The sequence below is a fragment of the Chlorocebus sabaeus genome, chromosome 8 (genome assembly GCF_047675955.1).
Source record: "Chlorocebus sabaeus isolate Y175 chromosome 8, mChlSab1.0.hap1, whole genome shotgun sequence".
Taxonomy (NCBI): domain Eukaryota; kingdom Metazoa; phylum Chordata; class Mammalia; order Primates; family Cercopithecidae; genus Chlorocebus; species Chlorocebus sabaeus.
This window is the reverse complement of record NC_132911.1, coordinates 21,779,625-21,805,995: the sequence shown is the minus strand read 5'-3', so window position 1 is coordinate 21,805,995 and position 26,371 is coordinate 21,779,625. Positions and strand designations below refer to the sequence as shown.

At 42.2% G+C, this 26,371-nt stretch overlaps 1 protein-coding gene across 8 annotated transcripts in view; it reads right to left on the bottom strand.

Annotated features, from left to right (window-relative positions):
* The window catches only part of PIWIL2 (piwi like RNA-mediated gene silencing 2), an 89,594-nt gene that overhangs the window by 41,201 nt on the left and 22,022 nt on the right, over window positions 1-26,371 (bottom strand). For 7 of the 8 annotated variants that reach the window (XM_073017989.1, XM_073017985.1, XM_007961883.3 and 4 more), the window contains 10 exons: window positions 17,642-17,830; window positions 16,985-17,069; window positions 15,857-15,946; window positions 13,818-13,958; window positions 10,022-10,135; window positions 8,791-8,979; window positions 5,672-5,773; window positions 4,967-5,083; window positions 3,775-3,863; window positions 1,844-1,949 (listed from right to left, as the gene is read on the bottom strand). In XM_073017989.1, the coding sequence (XP_072874090.1) occupies window positions 1,844-1,949; window positions 3,775-3,863; window positions 4,967-5,083; window positions 5,672-5,773; window positions 8,791-8,979; window positions 10,022-10,135; window positions 13,818-13,958; window positions 15,857-15,946; window positions 16,985-17,069; window positions 17,642-17,830 (1,222 nt within the window). The remainder of the gene's footprint in view (window positions 1-1,843; window positions 1,950-3,774; window positions 3,864-4,966; window positions 5,084-5,671; window positions 5,774-8,790; window positions 8,980-10,021; window positions 10,136-13,817; window positions 13,959-15,856; window positions 15,947-16,984; window positions 17,070-17,641; window positions 17,831-26,371) is intronic. The other variant, XM_007961886.3, reaches the window with a different exon arrangement.

Below are 26,371 nucleotides of genomic sequence, written 5' to 3'. Positions count from 1 at the left end.
ATGACACTGCATTACTTCCACTGTTAAAGCATAAAATGCAGCATGACTTCCACTGGCACTCTGTCTTGTGGAACGTTCAAGCTTTGAATCCAGCCAGCATGCTAGGAGGAGGCCCAGAGAGCCCATGTGGAAAGACCATACAACAAGGCCCACACGGAGAACTGGAGCCCACTGCTGTGCCTTGTCCAGTTCCTGACTGTGAACATTAAACTTGCTCATTTCATGCCACTGAGTTTCAGGGTAACTTGTTACATAGCCATCCATAACCAGTGTTCAAGTAATTTACAACCCAGTGGGAAGGATAAATAAGGATACAAATAACAAATATAAGGCAGCGTAGGGATGGAGCAGTGAGGGAAGAAGGGGAAAGGCTTCACAGCTAGGTCTTAGAAGACAGATCAAACTTCGAAGGAAAACAGTTACAACAATAACAAAAAGGAAAGTCTGGTAGAACTTGGTGACTCAGTAGCATAACATATGGACCTTGCCGGAGACAGACTTAAAAAAAAAACAACATAACCTCTAATAACTGAACAGTATTAAACTATTTTCAGGACGCTGTAGGAAACATTATTCTATAAAGAGACAAGGTAGAGCCTTAGAGACTGACTTCAATCATATGAAATTATTACATTTCTTGCTGCTTAGCCTCTATGCAAAGGTTAAGGTCTAACCCTGACCCTAAGAAATGAAAGGCACTTATCAGTGCTTCCTTTGATGTACTGGGCAAGGCAGAAATCAGTACCTTGCTTGCTCACTGTTCTAGACCCAGTATCAGCTTAATTACAGCAATCCTCCATGGTTAGCATTCTTTAGAGTTCGAGGGGTGATTTATAAGGAGGCATTTGTCTTGAACCAAAATGAAAAGAGCCAGCGCCTAATAAGTTATAAAAAGCTGAGTACACTCATAAGCTGCTTTAATTGCTGAAACTTATCCCCAACTTCCCTGATAAGGGCATGAAGATTATGTCTAGAGACATCAGGCTGACAACCTGAGAAATAATTATTACTTACTAAACCAAATGAAAGCATTTAGCTCTTTAGCTCTTTGAGCTGATCTGTACAAGCTGAAGCCTGAAAGGAGGAGCTCTGAGCTGCCTGCTCAGCAGCAGCTGTTTGGGAGACTCACCTTTGATGTGAGATCCCTCTCAACACATCAGACTTCCTGTAAAGTGTTCACATAGGTAATCCTTAAAAATCCCGAAACTTGGCCAGGCGCAGTGGCTCGCAGCTGTAATCCCAACACTTTGGGAGGCCCAGGCAGGCAGATTACCTGATGTCAGGAGTTCGAAACCAGCCTGGTCAACATGGTGAAACCCCATCTCTACTAAAAATACAGAAATGGACAGGCGTGGTGGCTCATGCCTGTAATCCCAGCACTTTGGGAGGCCGAGGCAGGCGGATCACAAGGTCAGGAGATCGAGACCATGATGAAACCCCATCTCTACTAAAAATACAAAAAATTAGCCAGGCGTGGTGGCAGGCGCCTGTAGTCCCAGCTACTCAGTAGGCTGAGGAAGGAGAATGGCATGAACCGGGGAGGCGGAGCTTGCAGTGAGCCGAGATCACGCCACTGCACTCCAGCCCGGGCGGCAGAGCGAGACTCCATCTCAAAAAAAATTACAGAAATTAGCTGAGTGTGCTGGTGCGCACCTGTAATCCCAGCTACTTGAGAGGCTGAGGCAGGAGAATCGCTTGAACCCAGGAGGCAGAGGTTGCAGTGAGCAGAGATCGCACCACTGCACTCCAGACTGGGCGACAAGAGTGAGACTCCATCTCAAAAAACAAACAAACAAAACAAACAAAAAAACCCCAGAGACCTGAGAATTTCTGTTCTCCTCACCTCATAAAACTTTTTTAAGGAGCCCACGAGGCATAACTTCAGGCTGTCCACAATCTCCTGATGCGGCATCTGGAACACCACCCGGGAATACCATTTTGTGAGGGTGCTGGGGTCAGGGTGAGCAGAGAGACAGAGAGAGGAAGATGAACAAATGCTCAACGGGGACAGCCTATGGCTTGTGTCAGTAACACAGGTTTCTCTATGAATCAATCCAACAACAAATACCTAGAAAATGCATTTATGCTATATGTAAGAACAAGTAGTGATATGGGGAAAAGATATATTTAAGTCATAAGCAGAACATAGATATGTGTACTTGTGGCCGGGTGTGGTGGCTCACGCCTGTAATCTCAGCACTTTGGGAGGCCAAGGCAGACAGATCACGAGGTCAGGAGATCAAGACCATCCTGGCTAACATGGTGAAACCCCGTCTCTACTAAAAATACAAAAAAATTAGCCAGGCGTGCCGGCAGGCACCTGTAGTCCCACCTACTCAGGAGGCTGAGGCAGGAGAATGGCGTGAACCCAGGAGGCAGAGCTTGCAGTGAGCCGAGATCGCACCATTGCACTCCAGCCTGGGCGACAAAGCGAGAGACTCCGTCTCAAAAGAAAAAAAAAAAAAGTGTAATTGTGGATATTTCCTACAAAACTGCTCCAACAGAAAAAATTTAACAACTTAAATATCCACCAAGAGAGGATTAAATAATGATACACAGAATAAATTCTGTGAAGCAGTTGAGTTGGTGGAGATTTATTTGTAATGGTATGGGAAAATGCACAGTTTAAGTGCATATTAAGCTAAGGAATAATGTGCCTAGAAATATCCCATTTGTGTAACTATATAGATGTATGTATGTGTATATATATCAGAGATATATATCACGTGTTAATATATGCATAAAAGAGAATCTGAAAGTATATACACATCAAACCTTTGGCAGCTGTTAATATGAAAAGCTGGACCATGAGGAATTCTCACTTTCTAAATTTCTGCAGATATTTGGAATGAGCATGCCTTTTTTTACAATTGGAACAAACAATCAAAAAAATCTCATTTCTGGGGGAAAAAATGCCAACAACAACAACAACAGGGCAGCACAGCCCCAGCCTTGGAAGAGGCCGCTCTTCAGCTGGGAAGCACATTCACACCGGTGCCAAGTTTGTTAAATAAGCTGCATAGCCAGGTGCAGTGCTCATGCCTGTAATCCCAGCACTTTGGGAAACCGAGGCAGGTGGATCACTTGAGCCCAGGAGTTCGAGACCAGCCTGGGCAACATGGTGAAATCCTGTCTCTACGAAAACAAGCTGGGTATGGTGGCGCATGCTTGTGGTCCCAGCTACTCAGGAGGCTGAGGTGGGAGGATCACCAAAACCCAGGGAGGCTGAGGTTGCAGTGAGCTGTGATCATGCCACTGCACTCCAGCCTGCGTGACAGAGTAAAACCCAGTCTCAAAAACCAAAAAAAGTTGCATAAACAAATTTCACAGCCGGGCACGATGACTCACACCTGTAATCCCAGCACTTTGGGAGGCTGAGGCGGGCGGATCACCTGAGGTCAGGAGTTCAAGATCAGCCTGGCCAACATAGTGAAATGCTGTCCTACTAAAAATACAAAAATTAGCCTGGCATGGTGGTACGCACCTGTAATCCCAGCTACTAAGGAGGCTGAGGCAGGAGAATCACTTGAACCCAGAAGACGGAGGTTGCAGTGAGCTGAGACTGCGCCACTGCACTCCAGCCTGGGTGACAGAGGGAGACTCCATTTCCAAAAAAAAAAAAAAAAATTTTTTTTCACATGAAGATAGAGGAAGAAAATGTTTATAAATCTTTATACTATAATACATAAGACTAAAAAGACTTGCTGGATTTATAATAAGATTAGGCACTAAAACGAAATAATCAAACAAGATGGCACTGTGAGCAGTACTTACAGATTGATGCTTGCCACGAAGCCAACCACGGAGCGCATGCCTCTACTGGGGTCATGGTAAACATCCATCCCGATTACCATTAACTGTTTCTAGTTTAGAAAACAAAAACAAAAACCAAATCCCAGACCTGAGCAATGCATTGTTCCATTTTTAATTACTGTCTGAATCGCAAAGCAACTTCCCCTTACTATTTATACGTGAAAGTAAGTTCTGGGAAAGAAAAAAAAAAAGACAGCAATCAACTTGACATTTTTTAAACACAATAAGCACAGTCAGAGATCTAGACCAGGGATCAGCAAAGGACTAAAGGGTAAATAACTTAGGCTTTGGGAGCCTTATGATTTCTGTAGAAACCACAGGTTGAGTATTCCCAAACCTGAAAAGCTTTTGAGCACCAACATGACACTCAAAGAGTTTCAGATTTTGGAGTGTTTCAGATTGCAGATTTTTGAATTTGAGATGCAAGCAAATGTCCCATACCCCCAGAAATCTAAAATCCAAAATGCTTCTGGTCCCAAGCATTTCAGAAAAAGCATACTTGACCTTTATTCAATTCTTTCTGCTTAACACAAAAGCAGTCATGGACAGTATGAAAAGAAGTACGGCTGTATTCCAGTGGAATTTTATTTAAAGACACTGAAAATTAACTTCATATAGTTTTCATGTGTCATGGAATAATCATCTTAGTTTTATTTTTTTCGCCATTTAAAAACATAAAAACCAGGCTGGGCATGGTGGCTCACACCTGTAATCCCAGCATTTTGGGAGACTGAGGTGGGCAGATCACCAGGTCAGGAGTTTGAGACCAGCCTGGCCAACATGGTGAAATCCCATCTCTACTAAAAATACAAAAATTAGTTGGGTATGGTGGCGGGTGCCTGTAATCCCAGCTACTCGGGAGGCTGAGGCAGGAGAATTGCTTGAACCTGGGAGGTGGAGGTTGCAGTGAGCCGAGATCATGCCATTGCACTCCAGCTTGGGCAACAAGAACAAGACTCCGTCTCAAAAAAACAAAAAACAAAAAACAAACAAACATAAAACGCATTCTTAGATAATTGGCTGAAGAGGCAGGGAGCCATTTAGACTACTGAGTAAGTGTTGAGAAGAGGAAGCATAATGAATAAGGAAAAACAAGAAAAAGGCTTGGAGGATTCTCTGGAGAGGCAAACTGAACCATTTTGGCATCACTCACCAGAGGAATATCCACTCCCCAGAGCTCACCACCCAATTTACAGTTAATCTGAAGTAAAATTTTCTGGGCCACACTCCGAAGCCTGGTGGGCTGACCAATGGTTCGAACATTGACAACCTATAATGAAGGGACCAAAAGGTGTCAGGAGAAGCAGGTCACTACCAAACCCTCAGAAAATCTGAACTCTAAAGTAAACATTACATTTGTTTAAGAAACTCAAGTTTAGAAGACAACATATTTCGCGTTAATAATTCTAATTCTAGGGTTTCTAGGCATGCATGCACATGGGCAAAATACAACCAACACACACACACACACACAAACACACAAACCCAAAACAAAACCAACAAATGAAAACTTTCAAAAGGATCTCACGCAGAGTGGAATGCTTTTTTAACTCCCATAGGAAAAATAGCTTTCCCCTTTCAGAATGAAGACTATACTCACTCTCAGAACTCAGTCACATGAAACCACCTGGTGACTCAACCTCGGAACAAGCGAAATTGCTCATTCGGAAGCATGAGGGCAGCTTATGAAGAGCAATCTGCTCTTTGCCAGGTTGCTCTAATCAGGAGAACCTTTCACCAGAAGGCTCTGCATGTACTGGCTTCTAACAGCTACTTTAGTCTTTGTGAACACACATATCACTCTTTTCAAGCCTCAGGAGAGGTGCCATCTGTGCCTCCTGCCCCAACACCCACTCACCTGGGAGGGCACTGGGGACTGCACACAGCACAGCTTCTTGATGGCCCCATAGAGATCATCACGTGTGCCCATGATGATGCAAACAACCATCTGTATCTTTCCCTTGAAGAGATAAGGTATATACAAGTCAGGCTCTGGAACTCTCTGGGGACTTTCACAGGATTCTAGTTGGCAGTATTCTGAGTACGCAAAGCCATAGGACCTTTAAGGAAGACAGGGAACTGAAATAAAGAGGGTGGACATTCCAACCAGAACAAGGTCCTTGGAGCTGAATTAGCATTCTTTGGCTCAGGGCTGTTCTGAATAGATAGGTAATATGTTACTATTAATTACCCAGAGCTGGCCCTGATTACCAAAAGATTTATCTATTAGGAGACTTGGATGGCTGGAAAAGGACTAGGTTTGAATGCATGGAAGGTTTACATTACTTGCTGCTTCCAACTCCATGTTTTTTACTACTCTCTTTGGTTTACTAAACAACTTGTTACATTCATGCCACAGAACTTTAACTGAGGAAACAGGGAATGCAATACTACAAGAAAGCATTCAGAACTAAATGCAAACTGGAAAGAAGCTATTGCCAAATGCATAAGCAGCCACTCCTAACTCTCTGGTGAAGAGACAGGATGATATTGTCAGCAGCACAGCACATGTCAATATCATCTATCCCTCACCGCTGAAGGGATCCAGTATTGAAAAAAGATGACCTTTCAAAGTCTGACTAAAGAAAAGCAGCATTCAAGCAAAGAAGATTGCCAACCCTTTATGCCAGAAACTGCTACAAATGGTAAATCAGTGGTACCCTGCTCCACATCAAGATTGGTGTGATGTTAAGACTGTTCAGAGGACACATTCAGCAATGACACCAAAGCATTTCCAAAGGCATGAGAACAGAGCTGTGCACTGGGAGCCTATGGACTGGACACAGCAAACAGGTGTGTTTTTTCAGGCCCTACAATGGCTTAAAAGTGTTTATGTTTCTTTAAATTAACATTTAAACATAGGAAGATACACACATATGCAATTCCAGGTTTTTGGCCTTTATTAACAAACAAGCACGTGAAGAATCATTTTGGCAATCCTGGGTTTATATCTCTAGTCACAGGGGTTACCCCCTTCAGTTCATTTAACTCCCCTCCTGGCCTACTTCACTAATTTATACTCCTTATCAGGCTTCTGGAGACATATGAGTTTTTGATTCCTCATACAGATGATAACAGAATGCCTTAAAGATGAACAGAGAGACAGCAAGGCCACTATAAGTTGGTAAGCGATATGAATGAAATTCACATCCATGCCACATGAAAACTGTCAGTTGTACCCTCTCAAAAAGGGAACACAAGAAGTTGTGAAATGGGGGAGCTGATGTACTGGGCTGGGTTATTCTTTTGAAAGCAGAGCAGAACTTTTCTACGATCAGGTCAGAGGGAGGCCATGGTAGAGTATGACAGGCATGGTAGATCAGGATGGAATTATAAAGAGAATACACAGGCTGGGTGCTGTGGCTCACACTGGTAATCACAACACTTTGGGAGGTGGAGGTGGGAGGACTGACTGAGGCTGGGAGTTTGAGATCAGCCTGGGCAACAGAGGGAGACCCTATCTCTACAAAAAACTTAAAAATTAGCCAGGAGTGGTGGTGCACATGTAGTTTCAGCTACTCAGAAGGCTGAGGCAGGAGGATCCCTTGAGCCCTCAAGTTTGAGGTTACAGTCAGCTATGATCTTGCCACTGTACTTTAGCCTGGACAACAGATCAAGACCTTGTGTCTAAAAAAAGAGACAGAGAGAGAAATACACCAAAGAAAGAACACAAGTGTGCTGTTGTGAATGATATACCAAGAGTGCTGGATCAAAAAGAGAATGCTGCTGGGCATGATGACTCACGCCTGTAACCTCACTGCTTTGGGAGGTTGAGGCAGCAGGATCATTTGGGGCCAGAAGCTGGAGACCAGCCTGGGCAAATAGTGAAACCCTATCTCTACGAAAAATTTTTTAAAAATTAGCCAGGTGTGATGGCCCACGCCTGTAGTTCTAGCTACTTGGAAGGCTGAGGCGGGAGGATTGCTTGAGCCCAGGAGTTTGAGGCAACAATGAGCTAAGATTGCACCAGTGTATTCCAGCATGGGTGACAGAGTAAAATCCTCCCTTTTTTTTTTTAAAAAAAGGTCTCACTCTGTTGCCCAGGTTGGAGTAAAGTGGCACGATCATAGCTCAATACAGCCTCAACCTCCCCAGGCTCAGGTGGTTCTCCCACCTCAGCCTTCTGAGCAGCTGGTACTATAGGTGCATGCTACCACACCCAGCTAATTTTTAGATTTTTTGTAGAGACAAGGTTTCGCCATGTTGCCCAGGCTGGTCTCAAACTCCTGGGCTCAAGCAACCTGTCTGCCTCAGCATCCCAAAGTGCTGGAATTACAGGCGTGAGCCACTGTGCACCCAGCCGACCCTATCTCTTAAAAAAATTTTTTTAAAAAGAACTCTATGATGCCAAGACAACTGAATTCTAGGATTGAACTCACCAGAACAATTTACCAGAATCTTCAATTCAAGGGCTAATTACTTCCAAAAGCCTTCCCCTTGCTTTTTTCTCTCCCTATTCTCCTTGTTCTATTTTATTTACAAACAGGTAAGAACCGAAAAGCCTGAATAACTAAGTTGTGAGTGCTATGACCTGGCCAGCTCTAGTGTTCCTGATCAGTCATCAGGACCTAATCAATGGGCCACCTGCCAAGTTCATCACCAGAGTAATTTTAATCTTGAACCAGGCCAGACTGAGGCAGCTCAGTAGTGAATCGTGCAAGACGGCACCTAACCCAAGCAGCTGCTTTCTGAGCACAACGTGTTCTATAGATAATGAACCACAGTTAAGTCAGCTATTCTCTCAGCCAGTTACGTGAGAAAAAGAAGACTAGAGTGAGGGTGCCAACATAGAGTGAGAGAAGCAAAATTAACCAAAGGGCATAAAGAACACTTTTCAATCAGTGTTTCATGTGCACACAGGGAAGACAAGCTCTGGGGCATCATCAACAGCAGATGGATAACCATGGTAAGTTAAAATTAAGTATTTAAGTATTTTTAAATGGACATCCTATAAATGTATTTGAATTACATTTTTACCTCAGCTCCTAACATGGATTGAATGGTTCTGACATAGGTCTCTATCCGGTCATCCTTTAGTTCAACCCAGGCCGGTGGGCTCATATGCATGCCAATGGGGCCAGCTATCTTCTCCAACATGTTGACCAGTTCTCGAGCCTGATCCATTGCTCTCTTTGGGTAAAAAAGTGCCCAGAAATGCATGGGGATCTAGGAACAACCACAAGCTACTTTTAATATTTCTCATAATTTAAACATCCCAATCTCACACTTAAGATTTCATTCTAGAGAATAAATTACTTTCACTCTCATTGCTTGAATCCTGTCTCATCTAACTCCTATTATTAACATGAATGTACATGATAAGAAAACTGGTGTAGTCTCAAAATGGAACGTTATACAGTAATGAGAATGGAAGAGCAACAACCACACCTAATAACAGGATGAAACTCACCAACACAAATTTAAGAAAAGAAGCCAGACATGGAAGAATATATAATCTGTGATTCCATGTATATATAAAGTACAGAAATTGTTGAAACCAATCTGTGCTATGAGAAGTCAGGACAGTGGTTACACTGGGTGTGTGAGGGGTAAGGGACAGGCAGTAACTGGGAGAATGGAGGGGGCTTCTGGAGTGTTGGTAAAGTTCTGCTTCTTAACCCTTGGTGTTGATTACACAGGTCTATTTAATTAAAAAAAAACTCATCAAGTTACACCTTTGTAAGTGTGCTTTTCATTTACATTTCAATAAAACATTTAAAAATATGCATTTTATATATCTGTTTATATATATCTGGCCACGAAGTCCATGTTGGTTAAAAATACAGAGAAGTAATTATACACCATATTGTACTTTGATACAAATAGCTAGTGTATTATTAGTTCCCTAGGTGAGGTACTGTTTTAATCTAATTTAATTTCTCTCATAGATACAAACAGTCTCTAGATACTCCCAGGGAAAAAGAGGGGGAAAAGAGAAAGAAAGAAGGGAGAGTGGGTAACAGGTTAGCACTATGTGAATTACCATAGCAATTTATTTCCTTTTCCTAAGTTTGTGGTCAGGCAAAGGGCTTACCTCTAACAACTCATCAACTGCTCTGTTTGAAGGATCTCTGTTCAGTAGGTAATTTAGAAAGGGGATTCAATTGGCACTTTCTCTCAAAAAGAGGACTCTAGATCATTCCTGCTTCCTAATTTCCACACTTTGGGGAATACTGGTCCTCTCTTTATAACTTCAAAAATCACTTACAGTCAAGATGGAAGGGTCTCTGGTTACTTCCTTAACCCAGTTTAGTTCCTGAGATGTGATAAACGAAGTATTTTTTAAGTTAATTCTTTCCATTGGTAGAACACGTCCTTCAATCTAAACAGAAAATAAACCATCTATGACATGAGCCATTTCAAACACTATTTAGAAAAACACTGCTACTGCTCTATGAGGCCTGCTCAGCTCCACCACAGACACTTGTCCTATTAGAACTTTTGAGACTAGCAGAATAATAAAGTTTCTAGCAGCGAAAGTCTCTGTCAATAAAAACCTACATTTACATAGGTAAAATTATTATAGGTACTAGTCTTTCATTATTGAAGCTTCCACATGATATCCCAAGAGAGGGATTTGAAAACACTGTCTATTTAGAACCACTGAATAAAGGAAAACAATCTTTAAAAAATATTTTAAAGGGGCCAGGCACCGTGGCTCATGCCTGTAATCCTAGCATTTTGGGAGGCCAAGGCAGGTGCATCATCTGAGGTCGGAGTTTGAGATCAGCCTGACCAACATGGAGAAACCCCACCTCCACTAAATACAAAAAATTAGCTGGGCGTGGTGGCACATGCCTGCAATCCCTTACTCAGGAAGGCTGAGGCAGGAGAATCGCTTTTGAACCCAGTAGGCAGAGGTTGCAGTGAGCTAAGATCGCACCACTGCACTCCAGCCTGGGCAACAAGAGCAAAACTCCGTCTCAAAAAAAAAAAATTTTTTTTTAAGGGAAAAATTGAAAGGAGAATATTAAAGGCAAAATTTCTTAATAAGGCTGAACAAAGACTATTATTTTATATTATCCCAGACAAAAGCTGAGGGGAACAAGGCATAAATATAATAAAAAGTTTAAATTATAATAATCAATTAGACCTAAATGTCCCAAAATAGCAAGATAATTAAGCTAATAATACATTAGTATGATGGGCTACTTTGTGACCATTAGTTACTTCCCAACTACATGAAATATGATCCTATTTTTGCACAAATAGTGTATATACGTCACGAAAACTGAATGAGTCCAAACTTAGTAGTGATTACCTCTGGGAGAGGTATAATTATGTAGGACTTTTACTTTTCATAATTTCTACTGTTTGCTTTTAAAAAAACCATTTTGGGCCAGGCGCGGTGGCTCACGCCTGTGATCCCAGCACTGTGGAAGGCTGAGGTGGCTGGATCACTTGAGATCAGGAGTTTAAGACCAGCCTGACCAACATGGCAAAACCCCATATCTAATAAAAATACAAAAATTAGCCAGAGGTGGTGGCAGGCACCTGTAACCCCCAGCTACGTGGGAGGCTGAGGCATGAGAACCATTTGAACCTGTGAGGCGAAGATTGCAAGAAGCCGAGATCGCGCTGTTGCACTCCAGTCTGGGCAACACAGTGAGACTCTGTCTCAAAAAAGTATTTTTATCTAAAATAAAAATGTTGTAATGACTTTCCTAATAACGTAAAAGTCTACTATTATTATTATTAGAATTCTTATTTTTTTTTTTTTGAGACAGAGTTTCGCTCTTGTTGCCCAGGCTGGAGTGGAATGGTGCAATCTCGGCTCACTGCAACCTTTGCCTCCTGGGTTCAAGTGGTTCTCCTGCCTCAGCCTCCTGAGTAGCTGGGATTACAGGCATGTGCCACCACACCCGGCTAATGTCGTATTTTCAGTAGAGACAGGGTTTCATCACGTTGGTCAGGCTGGTCTGGAACTCCCAACCTCAGGTGATCTGCCTGCCTTGGCTTCCCCAAGTGCTGGAATTACAGGCATGAGTTACTGTGCCTGGCCTTTTTTTTTTCCCTGAAACGCAGAATAGACTTTTATAGGGCTGCACCTGGCTCTATAAAACTCTATTATAAAGAGTAAGGCACCCATATTAGCAAAGGTATAAGAGGTAGACTCATGCTCATGAAGCCAAAAAATGTTAATCCTTTCTAGCATAAAATTGGCAACATAAAATAAAAGTATGGCTGGGTGTGGTGGCTCACACCTGTAATCCCAGCACTTTGGGAGGCCGAGAAGGGCAGATCACTTGAGGTCAGGAGTTTGAGACCAGCCTGGCCAACATGGTGAAACCCTCTCTCTACTAAAACTACAAAATAAAAATTAGCTGGGTGTGGTGGCGCACGCCTGTAGTCCCAGCTACTTGGGAGGCTGAGGCAGGAGATTCTCCTGAACCCAGGAGGAGGCGGTTGCAGTGAGCCGAGATCACTCCATTGCACTCCAGCCTGGGTGACAGGGTAAGACTCTGTCTCAAAAAAACATTTTTTTAAATAAATAAATAAAATAGAAGTATTAAAAACATAAACGTCTCTAAATTATTTTACCTTCATAAATTGAACTTAAGAAAATAAACAAGGGGGCTGGGCGTGGTGGCTAACGCCTGTAATCCCAGCACTTTGGGAGGCTGACACGGGTAGATCATGAGGTCAGGAGTTCGAGACCAGCCTGGCCAACATGGTGAAACCCTGTCTCTACTAAAAATACAAAAATTAGCCAGGCTTGGTGGCACGTGCTTGTAATCCCAGCTACTTGGGAAGCTGAGGCAGGAGAATTGCTTGAACCCGGGAGGCAGAGGCTACAGTGAGCCGAGATTATGCCATTGCACTCCAGCCTGGCCAACAAGAGTGAAACCCTGTCTTAAAAAAAAAAAAGAAGAAAAAGAAAAAAGACAATAAACAAGGGCTGGCGTGGTGGCTCACACCTGTAATCCTAACACTTTGGGAGGCCAAGGTAGGCGGATCACTTGAGGTCAGGAGCTCGAGAGACCAGCCATGGCAACATGGTGAAACTCTGTCTCTACTAAAAATATAAAAATTAGTCAGGCATCATGGTGTGTACCTGTAATCCCAGCTACTTGGGAGGCTGAGACAGGAGAATCACTTGGAATCCGTATCAAAAAAATAAGTAACACATACAAAGATTTAGTTATAAGGATGTACATTGCATCGTTATTTTTTTAAATTACTCAATTTTTTTTGAGATGGATTCTCCTTCTGTCTCCCAGGCTAGAGTGCAGTGGCCCATCTTGGTTCACTGCAATCTCCACTTCCTGGGTTCAAGAGATTCTCCTACCTCAGCTTCCTCAGTAGCTGGGTTTACAGGCGCGTGCCACCACACCCAGCTATTTTTAGTAGAGATGAGGTTTCACCATGTTGGCCAGGCTCTTCTCGAACTCCTGACCTAAGGTGATCCATCCGCCTCGGCCTCCCAAAGTGCTGGGATTACACATGTGAGCCAGCATGCCTGCCCTGCATCATTATTTAGAATAGAAAAACACTAAATTCAATTTTAATGTAAAAGGATAGAAAATCGTTAATAAAAAGTATCAGGCAGCCATTAGAAATACTTAGAAAAATATGACCAGGCACAGAGGTTCACACCTGTAATCCCAGGACTTTGGGAGGCTGTGGCAGGCAGACTGCTTGAGGTCAGGAGTTCGAGACCAACCTGGCCAACATGGTGAAACCCCGACTTTACCAAAAAAATACAAAAATTAGCCAGGCATGGGGGCAAACGCCTGTAATCCCAGCTACTCAGGAGGCTGAGGTGGGAGAATCACCTGAATCTAGGAGGCAGAGATTGCAGTGAACTGAGATTGCACCATTGCACTCCAGCCTGGGTGACAGAGTGAGACTCTGTCTCAAAAAAAATAAAAATGAAAAACTTAGAAAAATATTAAATGACATGGACAAACATTCAAAATATACTGACAACAAAAGGAAAGTCACATAAATATTGCACATGTGTGTCTGTACGTGTGCATATACCATCACATTTTCTGGTTTACCTTATGTACATCCTTTTGCAGACGGAGCCCCCAACGCATCAGTTCATTGGTGGCTGCCTCGTTCTTTGCAATTCTCTGCAGCAAGCATTCCAGAGCACTATGGTGTTGCTTGGGGCTCAGGTTGATTTGCTGGGCCAAATCCTAAACATAATTAAAATAAAGATAACTTATAAAAATAAAGATAACTTCACCAACATGAAGTTAAATAAACCCCAGTATGTCTAAAATGTTTCTCTTTCCCATTGAAGTCGGCCGAAATTTTCAAATATCTTCAAGGACTTACTAAATATATCTCTTAGGAATGTGAATGTGATATAAGGTTAAAAATCGACTGAGAGGATGAGGTGGGTGGATCGCTTGAGCCCAGGTGTTTGAGACCAACACGGGCAACATGGGCAAGACTCTGTCTTTGTAAAAAACTTTTAAAAATTAGCCAGGTATGGTGGTGCATGTCCTGTACTCCTGGCTACTCATGAGGCTGGGGCAGGAGGATCACTTGAGCCCAAGAGATTGGGGCTGCAGTGAGCCACAATTGTGCTACTGCGCTCCAGCCTGGGCAACACAGCAAGACACTATCTCCACACACACACACAAAAAAATCGAATAATAAAAGAATTTTAAACGTCATTGACGCTTTCTCTTTCGTGATGTAGAGATTTTATTTCTTTCTCAAACCATGTTTTAACTTTAAAATTCCTAAAAAAGCCTATGAAACAGGAACAAAGGGGCTTGATTATACTTATTTAAAATGTGGGGCCTGGCACACTAGCTCATGCCTGTAATCCCAGCACTTTGGGAGGCCAAGGCGGGAAGATCACTTGAGCCCGGGAATTTGAGACCAGCCTGGGCAACATAGCGAGACTCCATTTGTATAATAAAACAAATACTGAAAAAGAAATAAAATTTGGGAAAAAATGTGGAAAAAATGCCATGGGCGAGGCATCCAGCCAAACAAAATAGAAAACCATATTCAGTCTAACACTATATGCCATAGTATACTAGTCATTTAATGTTACCAGAAGTCACTTTTTTACCCAGAACTTGTCATGGTGTTTGACTCATTAATAGGTACTTGCTAAATATTTATTGTTGAGTAAAATCTGACAGGTATGCAGAAAGATTCTGAATCACATAAGTGAGTTCTTTCTTTATTCTTCTGAGATGAACAAATTGCACAGCTGTTATTCCCTCTAAGGCAGTCATTAGGGTCAGTAAGTCTATAGGGCTATATAGATATAGCTCTCTGATCATAAAGTCATCAGGCAACTAGGAGTTGTAAGGAAAAGGCCTTGACCTTCAAGGTAGGTAAAAGCAGAATTGGAAGGTAAACATGAAATAAATCTCTCACAGGAATTTGGAGCTTCACTTCAAGCTCTTTACAATGTTACTAAAAACTTTATGTGGCATGTGGGTCTAAGACAGACAAGGACTGGAAAGTGAGGCAGCAGAGAGAAGCTCAAGTGTGGACAGCCCCAGACAGAGTGTGGCAGGCTGGTTCTTGGGGTCTGGACTCACGCCGCGTAGGTGCTAGCTGCTGTACCCATCTCTGCTACTCAGCCCTGCCCACAGGAGCTGAGACCAACACCCCGAGGACACTCAGGGACCCACAAGATAAACTTCTATCCTCATCGCCTGACTTGTTTGCTTTTTGCCTCATTATCTTCTCCATGCCTTCAAATAAACTGAAGTCTTTAGAAACATTACAATAACTCAGCGATCTCAAAGAACCTCATTCATGGTCCTATGACCAGTTTACAATTATCCACCTGACTGCTGAGGATGAAGACAGAGTTATAATCCAGTCCCTCTACTATTCTAATGACCTTCAAAAGGAAGTTCTGATACGCTTTTTTACATCTTGTGTGGGAAGGTATCATGTTTCACAGAGGAGAAAACTGGAGCCTAGAAGAATGGACAGGCCCAGGTTACAATGCAAGCCAACATCAGAGTTGGAACGTGGCTCGGTTCTAACTCAAACTGCTAACCAAAAGGCTGCCTCACAAAGTGGGCATTTTCGGCTGAAAACACAGGACTCCGACCTTCATGGCTCTGAAGTCCTTCTTCATCTTCTCTGGGATTCCAGTCATAAAAGAAAGCTCAGGCAGCAGCAGGATTTCCCCTTTTAGCAGCTTTGAAAAGAGAACGAAGAGGGAAAATAAGGCAGTACAAGAGGCTCATGTTCCCCCGACCCATACAGGACATGCCATGGCCAGGGCTGCTCCTGCAGTGATAAACCTAACACATTAAGGAGTAAAAATCCTGGAGAAGAAAGCAGTGAAATGCTAGAAGTATTTTATCCTTTCTCCCTCAGTCACTATACATATAGCCTGTTGTATCAGGTCAAAGGAAAAATATTGAAACTGTCAAAGGAGAGTAAAAACTAGAAAAAAAAAAATCTGTCCTTCTTGGGCCTCAAGACAATGTTAAGACAATGCATCCTATCGCTAAGCAGTGTGCCTCAGTCTCACTGTATCCTACTGGTCTTCAGTCTTCATATTTAAAACAGGAGAGTCAGGTGACAAGGCATCTTCTTAAGCCTCTGGCCCTGTTAAAATAAATGTCTAGGCCAGGCGCGGTGGCTCACGCCTGTAATCCCAGCACTTTAGGAGGCCGACACAGGCGAATCACGAGGTCAGGAGATGAAGACCATCCTGGCTAACACAGTGAAACGCCGTCTCCACTAAAAGTACAAAAAATTAGCTGGGCATGGTGGCGGGCTCCTGTAGTCCCAGCTACTCGGAAGGCTGAGGCAGGAGAATGATGTGAACCCAGGAGGCAGAGCTTGCAGTGAGCTGAGATCGCGCCACTGCACTCCAGCCTGGGCAACACAGTGAGACTCTGTCTCATAAATAAGTAAATAAACAAATGTCTATACCTTTCCTCATGGATTCAGAGTTTTAATCTTCCTTCACAAGAAATTCTCCTTAACCCTTTAACCTAATAGCTTATGTGGATATTTAGTTCTGCCTAGTAAGGACTTCTAAAGCAGATCTTACCAGTGTGAGGGGTGCCTCTGGCTAGATGAGACAGACAAACACTTGCACAGCTTTCCGTAACCACACTACGATCACTACACCACAGCTCCCACAAAGCCATGAGGACGGCTAAAAGCAGCTGACAGGATGAAGAACTTAAGCTGGAAGTGTAGGTCTGACAGTCCTACTCACCATCCCATGATCATTCTGTCTCTCACTGGGCCTGTGAATCAGCAGTGGCTGGTCCTCTTCCTTAATTGTGATCCCATAATTTTTGCTAAAGCAGAGTACACGCAGGAAAAAATTTCAGAAGCGGCATCACTACTCTTAGAGCACCATAGTCTGAGTCTCTTAACCAGTACTGAGGTATATAATTTGCATAACACCCTTGTCAAGGAGCCACTAGAAACCAATCATAATATATTTATAACCAGAAAAAGTAGGCTCAAATTATGTTGCAATTAAATATAGGAGAAATAAGGCTAAAGGTTCAGATTTAACATCAGGCTAAAGGCCTTAGGCAATAGAAACATGAAATGGCAGTCAAATGATTAATGACTTGAATTTAATCTCTCCAGACTTCTAATGAAATCAGAAAAAGAAATACAATTCAAAGTCTGAGATTAATTTATATAGTAACTTCCAAATTACTAAAAGAATTGAAGCTGTAACGGCAGCATACTGAGGTCAAATCCCACAAACAAACTCATTCAATCTTAGACACATTACTAATTCAATTATTCTGAAAGTGTCAAGTGGTATGCTATTGCAGAACTCAATATCCTGCTGGAGAACGTGGATTACATCCAACCCCCACCCTGAGGCCCAAACCCAGTCTCTTCTTGCTACCTGTAGTATTCTAAGAATGTGATCTCTTTCCCATCAGACATCGTGAAGCTATCCTTTGGGGTCTTATTCCAATCCACATCATCAATACGATAGGTACGATTGTTATATCGGGTGATAACAATATTGCCAACCAGAAGCTTAGTACACTCATCCTGGAAGTGTTCTTTATTCTGCTGATAAATGGCATGCCTTTGGAAAGAGACAAAAGACTTTTGGATCACCGTGTATATCCAGAACAGTATGAAAGGGATAGGGGATCAAGTAATTGAGGAATCTAATCACAGCTATATAGCACCAGAAAGCTCCAGTTGTGTTAAAACATGGGACTCTTGGCCAGATGCAGTGGCTCACGCTTGTAACCCCAGCATTTCAGAAGGCAGAGGCAGGAGGACTGCTTGAACCCAGAAGTTGGAGACCAGCCTAGGCAATATAGTGAGACCTTATTTCTTTGGCAGGGGAGGGGAGGAAAAAGCTTAAGAGGACCTGAATTGCAGGAAATAGAGAATATAGGCCTACCAGGTATGATGGCTCACAGCTATAGTCCCAGCTATTTGAGAGGCTAAGGTGGGAGAACTGCTTGAGCCCAGGATATTGAGATCAGCCTGGGCAACATGGCAAGACCCCCATCTCTAAAAAAATTTAAAAATTAGCCAGGTGTGATGGCATACCTTGTAATCCCAGATACTCCAGAGACTGAGTGAGGTGGGAAGATAGCTTGAACCCAGGAGTTTGAGGCTACAGTCAGCTATGACAGCATCACTGCACTCCATCCTGGGTGACAAAGGCCCTGTCCCTAAATTAATTAAAATTGATTTTTAAAAATTTCATACTTCGAAATACTCATCAGATCATAGAAAGTTGCAAAATCTGGATGTAGAGTCTCATGTACAAAACTGCCATTGCTATAATATCAATAACTAGGCTACAGATCTTACTCCATTTTCATTGTTATTTACATACACTGGTGTATTTGTATGTGTATACAGTTTTCTCTCATTTATAGGTTACCACAATCAGATACCAAACTGTTGCATGTCACCACCAAAGGACTATTTCCTGCTGCCCTTTATATTCACACTCCCCCTCCTTCCCCAGATCTGGTTAACTACCAGCCTATTCTTCAGCTTTGTCATTTTGAGACTGCTATAGAAATAGAACCAAAAAGTGTGCAACCTTTTGAGATTGAGAAAACTTAATCTGGGGGTAGGGATGGGAACCCATGGCAAGCCACCTACAAGTGGCAATGGAGAAAAGCAAAGTTCTGTTAGCCTAGATTTGTAGTCTAAGTTGGGGTGAGCAGTGGATCAATCAGAAATTTAAGGGCTAAATCCTGGAAACCATCTATGTTTACAAGAGAGCCAAGAAATCTCAGCTAAGAGTTAAAAGCCAAAAAAAATGGGAGAATTACCTCTAATTTTGAATGCATTCTTCAATCTACACACAGATCCATTAGCAGAGATGGAAGCCTTATGGGGTCATGGGGTTTGAGTATAACCGCTCTCCAAATCATTACCCGAATGACTAAGCTCTACAGACAAGGGGGTGATCGCTAGGAAGCCAGGTTAAAATATGATAATAAGGAAAAACCGAGTAAAGACATCAGCAGCTGCACGCCACAGGGATAACAGACTCTTAGTCTAAATATGGATGGTCAGTTTAAAAAAAAAAAAAAAAGAAAGAAAAATAGGCTGGCTGCAGTGGCTCACACCTGTAAACCCAGCACTTTGGGAGGCTGAGGTGGGCGGATCACGATGTCAAGAGATAGAGACCATTCTGGCCAACATGATGAAACCCCGTCTCTACTAAAAATACAAAAATTAGCTGGGCATGGTGGTGCACGCCTGTAGTCCCAGTTACTCGAGAGGCTGAGACAGGAGAATCACTTGAACCAGGAGGCGGTGATTGCAGTGAGCCCAGATCATGCCACTGCATTCCAGCCTGGTGACAGAGCGAGACTCTGCCTCAAAAAAAAAAAAAAAAAAAAAAAAAAAAAAAATCAGAAAAATAAACAATACAGACTTGACAAAATGCATTAAACAGAAAGAAAAATAAGAGATCTCCAAATATTTGAAAATTACAATACACTCTAAACAACCCACAGATGAAAGAAAGCACAAGAGAAATGAGAAAATATCTTGAACTGAAGGAAAATGAAAAATCAGACAATAAAAAAATCAGGGGCTGCAGCTAATGCAGTGCTCAGAGGAACATTTGTGCCTTAAATTACATGAGAATGAAACACAGAACATACACATTTATGATCAAATAATAACTGACAAAGGTGTCAAGGTCAATCAGTAAGGAAGGACGATCTTTTCAAGAAATAGTGTTGTGATAATTAAACATGTAACAAAAGAAACTCAGACCGTTACCTGACATCACCTGTAAAAGTTAACTCAAAATGGATTGCAGATCTAAATATGACTCGAAACTATAAATCTAAAAAAAAACAGAAAATCTTTGCAATCTCGAGTTAGGCAACGATCTCTTGGATATGACACCAAAACCAAAACCTATGAAAGAAAAAGTATAAATTAGACTTCATCAGAATTAAAAATGTCTACTCCTTAAAAGGGACCACTGGACCAGGCATGGTGGCTCACGCCTGTAATTCCAGCACTTTAGGAGGCTCAGGCAGGTGGATCACTTGAGCTCAGGAGTCTGAGACAAGCCTGGGGAACATAGTGAAACCCCATCTCTACTAAACATACAAAACAGCCAGGTGTGGTGGTGCATGCCTGCAGTCCCAGCTACTCAGGAGGCCAAGGCATAAGAATTGCTTGAACCCGGGAGGCAGAGGCTGCAGTGAGCTGAGAAGGCGCCACTGCACTCCAGCCTGGGTGAAAAAGTGAGACCGTCTCAAAAAAAAAAATAAATAATAAATAATAAAATAATAATAAATAAATGGGACCACTGGCCAGGTGTGATGGTTCACAACTATAATCCCAGCACTTTAGGAGGATCACTTCAGCCCAGGAGTTCAAGAACAGCCTGGGCAATGTGGTGAAACTCCATCTCTACAAAAAAAAAATGTTTTTTAATTAGCTGGGCATGGTGGTGGACGCCTGTAGTCACAGCTACTCAGGAGGGTGAGGTGGGAGGATTGCTTGAGCCCTGGAGGCCAAGGCTGCAGTGAGCTGTGATTACACACTGCACTCCAGTCAACAGAGCAAGACTCTGTCTCAAAAAGAAAAAGTCACCTTTAAGAAAAATGCAAAGACAAGCTACTAAATGGAAGAAAATATGTGCAAATCATGTGATACATGCATATCGTTCAGCTGATAAAGGATTTGTACTTCTTATATGTAATGAATTACTGCACAGCTCAGTAAAAACAACAACCCAAATATTTAAAAATAGGCAAAAGATACAAACAGATACTTCACCAAAGCAGACAAATGAATGGGAAGTACGCACAGGAAAAGATGCTCTACATCATTATTCACTAGGAAAATGTAAATCAAAACCACAATTGGATACCACTGTACACTGGTTAAAATTTCTAAAATTAAGACTGACTAAACGAAGTATTGATGAGAATGTGGAACAACCTGAATTCTCAGGCACTGCTAGTGGGAATGTAAAATGGTACAGACACTTTGGGAAAGAGTTTCTTATAAAATTAAACACACACCTACTATATGACTTGCCCCTCCGCTCCCAGGTATCTACTAAGAGAAATCAAAGTGTATGTCCACACAAAGACTTGTACACTAATATTTATAGCAGTTTTATTTGTAACAGCCAACAGCTGGAAAGAACCTAGAAACAATGGGTGAATAAACTGTGGTAGAGCCACAAAATGAAACACTACCCAGCAATTAAAAGGAATGAACATTTACAACATACAACAATGCAAATGCTTTCAAAATAACACTGAGTGAAAGAAGCCAACTGAAAAACAATAGCAGGCAGGCAGGCAGGTGGGTGGGTGGGCTGTCGGGTGGGTCTTCTTCCTTCCCCCCTCTTATGCCTATAATCCCAGCACTTTGGGAGGCTGAGCCTAGGTAGGAGAAGTGCTTGGGCCCAGGAGTTCGAGACCAGCCTGGGCAACATAGTGAGGCCCCATCTCTATCAGGGAAAAAAAAAAAAAAAAAAGTATATAGCTGGGCGTGGTGGCAGGCACCTGTAATCCAAGCTATGCAGGAGAATCGCCTGAACACGGGAGGTGGAGGCTGCAGTGAGCCGAGGTCGCACCACTGCACTCCAGCCTGGGTGACAGGAAGAGAGTCCGTCTCAAAAAAAAAAAAAAAAAAGGTTACAAAAGAAACACAAAAAAGCACAAGAACATAGTGATTCCATTTACATAAAATTCTAGAAAATGCAGAATAATCTCTAGTGACAGAAAGCTGACCAGTATTTGCTGCCCATGGGGTGCAGAGGAGGAACAGAAGCCGGAAGAGGCTTCAGAGACACCTAAGTACATTTTGGGGCAATGGCTATGTCCATTTTCTTCACTGCAATGTTTCACAGGTGAAATATATCTACTATATATACATATATCAAAACTCATCAAACTGTATACTTTAAATGTGTGTGGGTTTTTTATGGATGTCAACTGTACCTTTACACATCTGAAAAAAGAAATAAATTAATGGAACAGAATAAAAGATCCGGAAATAGACTAAAACAGATTAACACTAAGTGTAGAATAAGGTGGTATTTCAAATTTGTAAGAAAAAAGATTACTGACTGGGCACAGTGGCTCATGCCTGTAATCCTAGCACTTTGGGAAGCTGAGGATGGTGGATCACCTGAGGTCGGGAGTTCAAGACCAGTCTGACCAACATGGAGAAACCCTGTCCCCACTGAAAATACAAAGTTAGCCAGGTTTAGTGGCACATGCCTGTAATCCCAGCTACTCGGGAGGCTGAGGCAGGATAATCGCTTGAACCCAGGAGGCGGAGGTTGTAGTGAGCCAAGATCATGCCATGGCACTCCAGCCTGGGTAACAAGAGCGAAATTCTGTCTCAAAAAAAAAGAAATAAGATCATTAAAAAAACGGGTTAGCCTGCTAGCCAATTTTAGAAAATTCTTTATGAATTTAAGATTAATATCTAAGAAACTAAACAATAAAATTAGATGAAAACATTCATATACTCCTAGGAATAAAATAAAATTCCCACAAACTGGAAAAGATGGATTACTCTGTCACCATAGTAACAAGTAGCCATAAGAATGAGTTTTAAGCCTGTTGAATCAATCTACATCAATTTACTTCAGCAAACACACTTTTGCAAGCCAACTAATCAATGTCATCCCCTTGTTTCTGTAAGCCAGCCAACCAGGGATGACTTAATCCAATACGCATACCTCTGAGGACAAATCAATCCACAAGAGTCTTGCCTGAGTAACCACCCTTCTTCAGAAGATGCTGACCTACTAGTCCATCTGCAAGTCTGCAATCCCTGAACTATACTCTTCCCAAATATTCTATAGAAGACCAATAGTCTCTAACTGCTGTAAGCAAGAAATTCAGCTTTCTTTTTATTTCCGATAGAACAGAGGTCTTATATCCTCTGACAATTTTGGAGGTCCAACCAAGATAATTTTGAAAACTCTTCCCAGGCAACATTCCAGAGATTTTCAGACCACCAATCCACTCACTGGGCCCTTGTGCTTAACTCTTTGTTCTTCAGATCTGCTGTCAAGTGAGTCAATCCCAACAACCATCTGAGGTGTGACTAGTTTCATTAAGCTCTAGTTGCTGAATCTGTTTTGTTATCCCAACATTTATAATCAAACAGCCTTTGTCATTAGCCTTAGGTCTTTATATAAGCCAATTAGACTTACTTCCTTACATAAAATAGACCGTTTGGTTTAGAAGTACAGCCTCCAGTATGTAATCAAACCTAGATCTTTGTGTGAGGTCATTAGCCTTTTTTTTTTTTTTTGAAAGTGTATCATCTGAAAATATTTTTGCCATTAACTTTTTTTTTAAAAAAAATAGGGTCTCACTTCATCGCCCAGGCTGGAGTACAATGGTGCAACTATGGCTCATCACTCACTGCAGCCTTGACATTCCAGCTCAGGTGATTCTCCCACCTCAACCTCCTGAGTAGCTGGGATGACAGATGCGTGCCACCGTGTCCAGCTAATTTTGGTATTTTTTGCAAAGACAGGATTTTGCCATGTTGCCCAGGCTGTTTTTGAACCCATGAGCTCAACCTATCCACCCTCCTCAGCCTCCCAAAGCGCTGGGATTACCGGCACAAGTCACTGCACCCAGTCATTTATGTTTTTCATTTGCTTGCTTTGCTTTTGCTGTTGTCTATACATATAAGGCATTTTTGTTTGTTCTGGACTGTCTTTTCTGCTCCACATAAAGAAGAGTACTCTTTAGAGGAAGCTGGATAAGGCTTCATACCAATTCAGGCCATTCCTGAGAGCTTATGGTTGGAGGCCCATTAGACCAGCAACCCAACTGTAAAAATTTGGTGAAACCCTCTGACTCCAAATGGTTCCTATCAGTAATTTTTCATCCACTGGCCCCGATCCTTCTCCTAGACTATCAATTCCACTTTTCCTTGTTGTATTCTGAGTTGAGCCCAATCTCTCTCCCATCCTGCAAATCCCCATTGCAGGGGTCCTTGTGCCCATTGCACTGGTTCTGAATAAAGTCTGCCTTATCATTCTCTAACAAGTGCCATGAATATTTTTTTCTTTTAACAGAAATCACAACTAGGTGCATTACAGTAAAACTTCAAAAGCCAAAGACAAAAATAAAAAAAATTAAAAAGATAACAGTATCACTAGTGATTGATTTGTCAACAGGAACAATGTAAACCAACAGCCAGGAGCAATAGCTCACACCTGTAATCCCAGCACTTTAGGGGGCCGAGGTAGGAGGATAATGTGATGCCAGGATTTCAAGGTCAGCCTTGGCAACATAGTCAAACTGCATCTCTACAAAAATAAAAATAAAATAGGCTGGGAACAGTGCCTCACACTAGCACTTTGGGAGGCTGAGGTAGGAGAATCACTTGGGCCCAGGAGTTCGAGACCAGCCTTGACAACACAGCAAGACCCTGTCTCTACGAAAAAATTAAAATATTAGCTAGGTGTGGTGGTGCATCCCTGTAGTCCCAGCTACTTGGGGGGCTGAGGTGGGAGGACTGCTTGAGCCCAGGAGTTTGAGAGGCTGCAGTGAGTTGTGATCGTGCCACTGCACTCCAACCTGGGTAACCAAGTGAGATTCCATTAAAAAAAAAAAAAAAAAAAAAGGGAGGAATGTAAGCCAGACAATATTTCTCAAAGTGCGAAAAGAAAATAACTGCCAAACCCAGAATTTTAAGTTAAAGGCAAGATGGTAAACATTTTTAGATAAAAATTAAAAGAATTTGTCACCAGCAGAGTCCACACTAAAGGACATATTACAAGCAGTTCTTCAGGCAAAGGGAAAATAATCCCATATAGAATCCTGAGATGCAAGAAGGAATAAAGAACAAATACAATTTCAGAAGACAACAGTAAAGAAAAACACCCAAAGCTCCCAAAGGGGTAGGATGGGGTGAGGAGAGACATACAAAGATTCTGGAATCAGAAATTAAAACAGCTTTAGATCTTTCAACAGTGAATCCAAAAGCAAGGACGATGGAGTAGTGCCTTCAAAATCCTCAGGGTAAAGTATCTCCTACCTAGATTTATAACCTAGAGTCATATACCCAGTCAAACTAGACAACTACTTTGTAAACTAAAGACATTTTTCAAACATGTAAGGTCTCAAAATCATTTCCTCCAATGTACCCTTCTTCTGGAAATACTGGAGTATATATGCTACACCAAAACAAGAGAATAAATCAAGAAAGCAGCAGTTATGAGATCTGACATACAGGAGATTCCCCATAAGAAGGGAAGAGGAACCCCAAGACAGTGATGGTCTAGCCAGCCTGGAGAGCAACCAGCCTAACTGAAGCCAATAAGGTTCTAACAGACATTTCTAAGATAGTATTGAACTCAGTAGGAATGGGTCACTGAATGAACTGACAACTTAACAGTGACATAATAAAGCAACCTTATTTAGTAAACCTTAGTTGACTCACTACCTTTTGGAAGTATGCAAACCATTCCCGGGTGATGGAAAGAAAAGCTGCTACATTTTCAAACACCGAGCTCTTCTCACTTCCAGGAAAATAAATGCTCTTCTGTGGTTTCCAGTGATCCATGAGAATAGGGAACGAAGGTGGTAGAACACCAAGCCAGTAACAGCTGCAGGGGACAAGGCAGGACAGCCTACAGAGCTCCCTGACAGACATGGACATGCTCTCGGGGCTGAGCAGTTACACTGAGAGCCAGGGTCCATGTCTGACATAACGGGGTAACGCCTGACACAGGCCTTCTCACTATCTTGGAGAAGAGGTCCTCAAAGCTAGATCTAAAGTGATCCAGATCACCCCAAAAATACGGTATTTGGACGGGAGGGGAATGAAACTGACAAAATAGCTAGTGTTTCAATATACAGTGAAGGGATTACACAATTGGGTGTGAATTTGAGCTTAGTGGTAAGTACATATAAAATTATGTACTTAGGAAAAAAAAGGCTGAGCATAGTGGCACAAGCCTGTAGTCCCAGTTACTTGGGAAGCTGAGGCAGAAAGATCACTTAAGCCCAAGAATTCAAGGCTGCAGTGAGCTATGATCATGCCTGTGAATAGCCACTGCACTTCAGTCTGAGCCATGAAATGAGACCTCGTCTCGAAGAAAGAAAGAAAGGAAGGAATGAATTTTTTT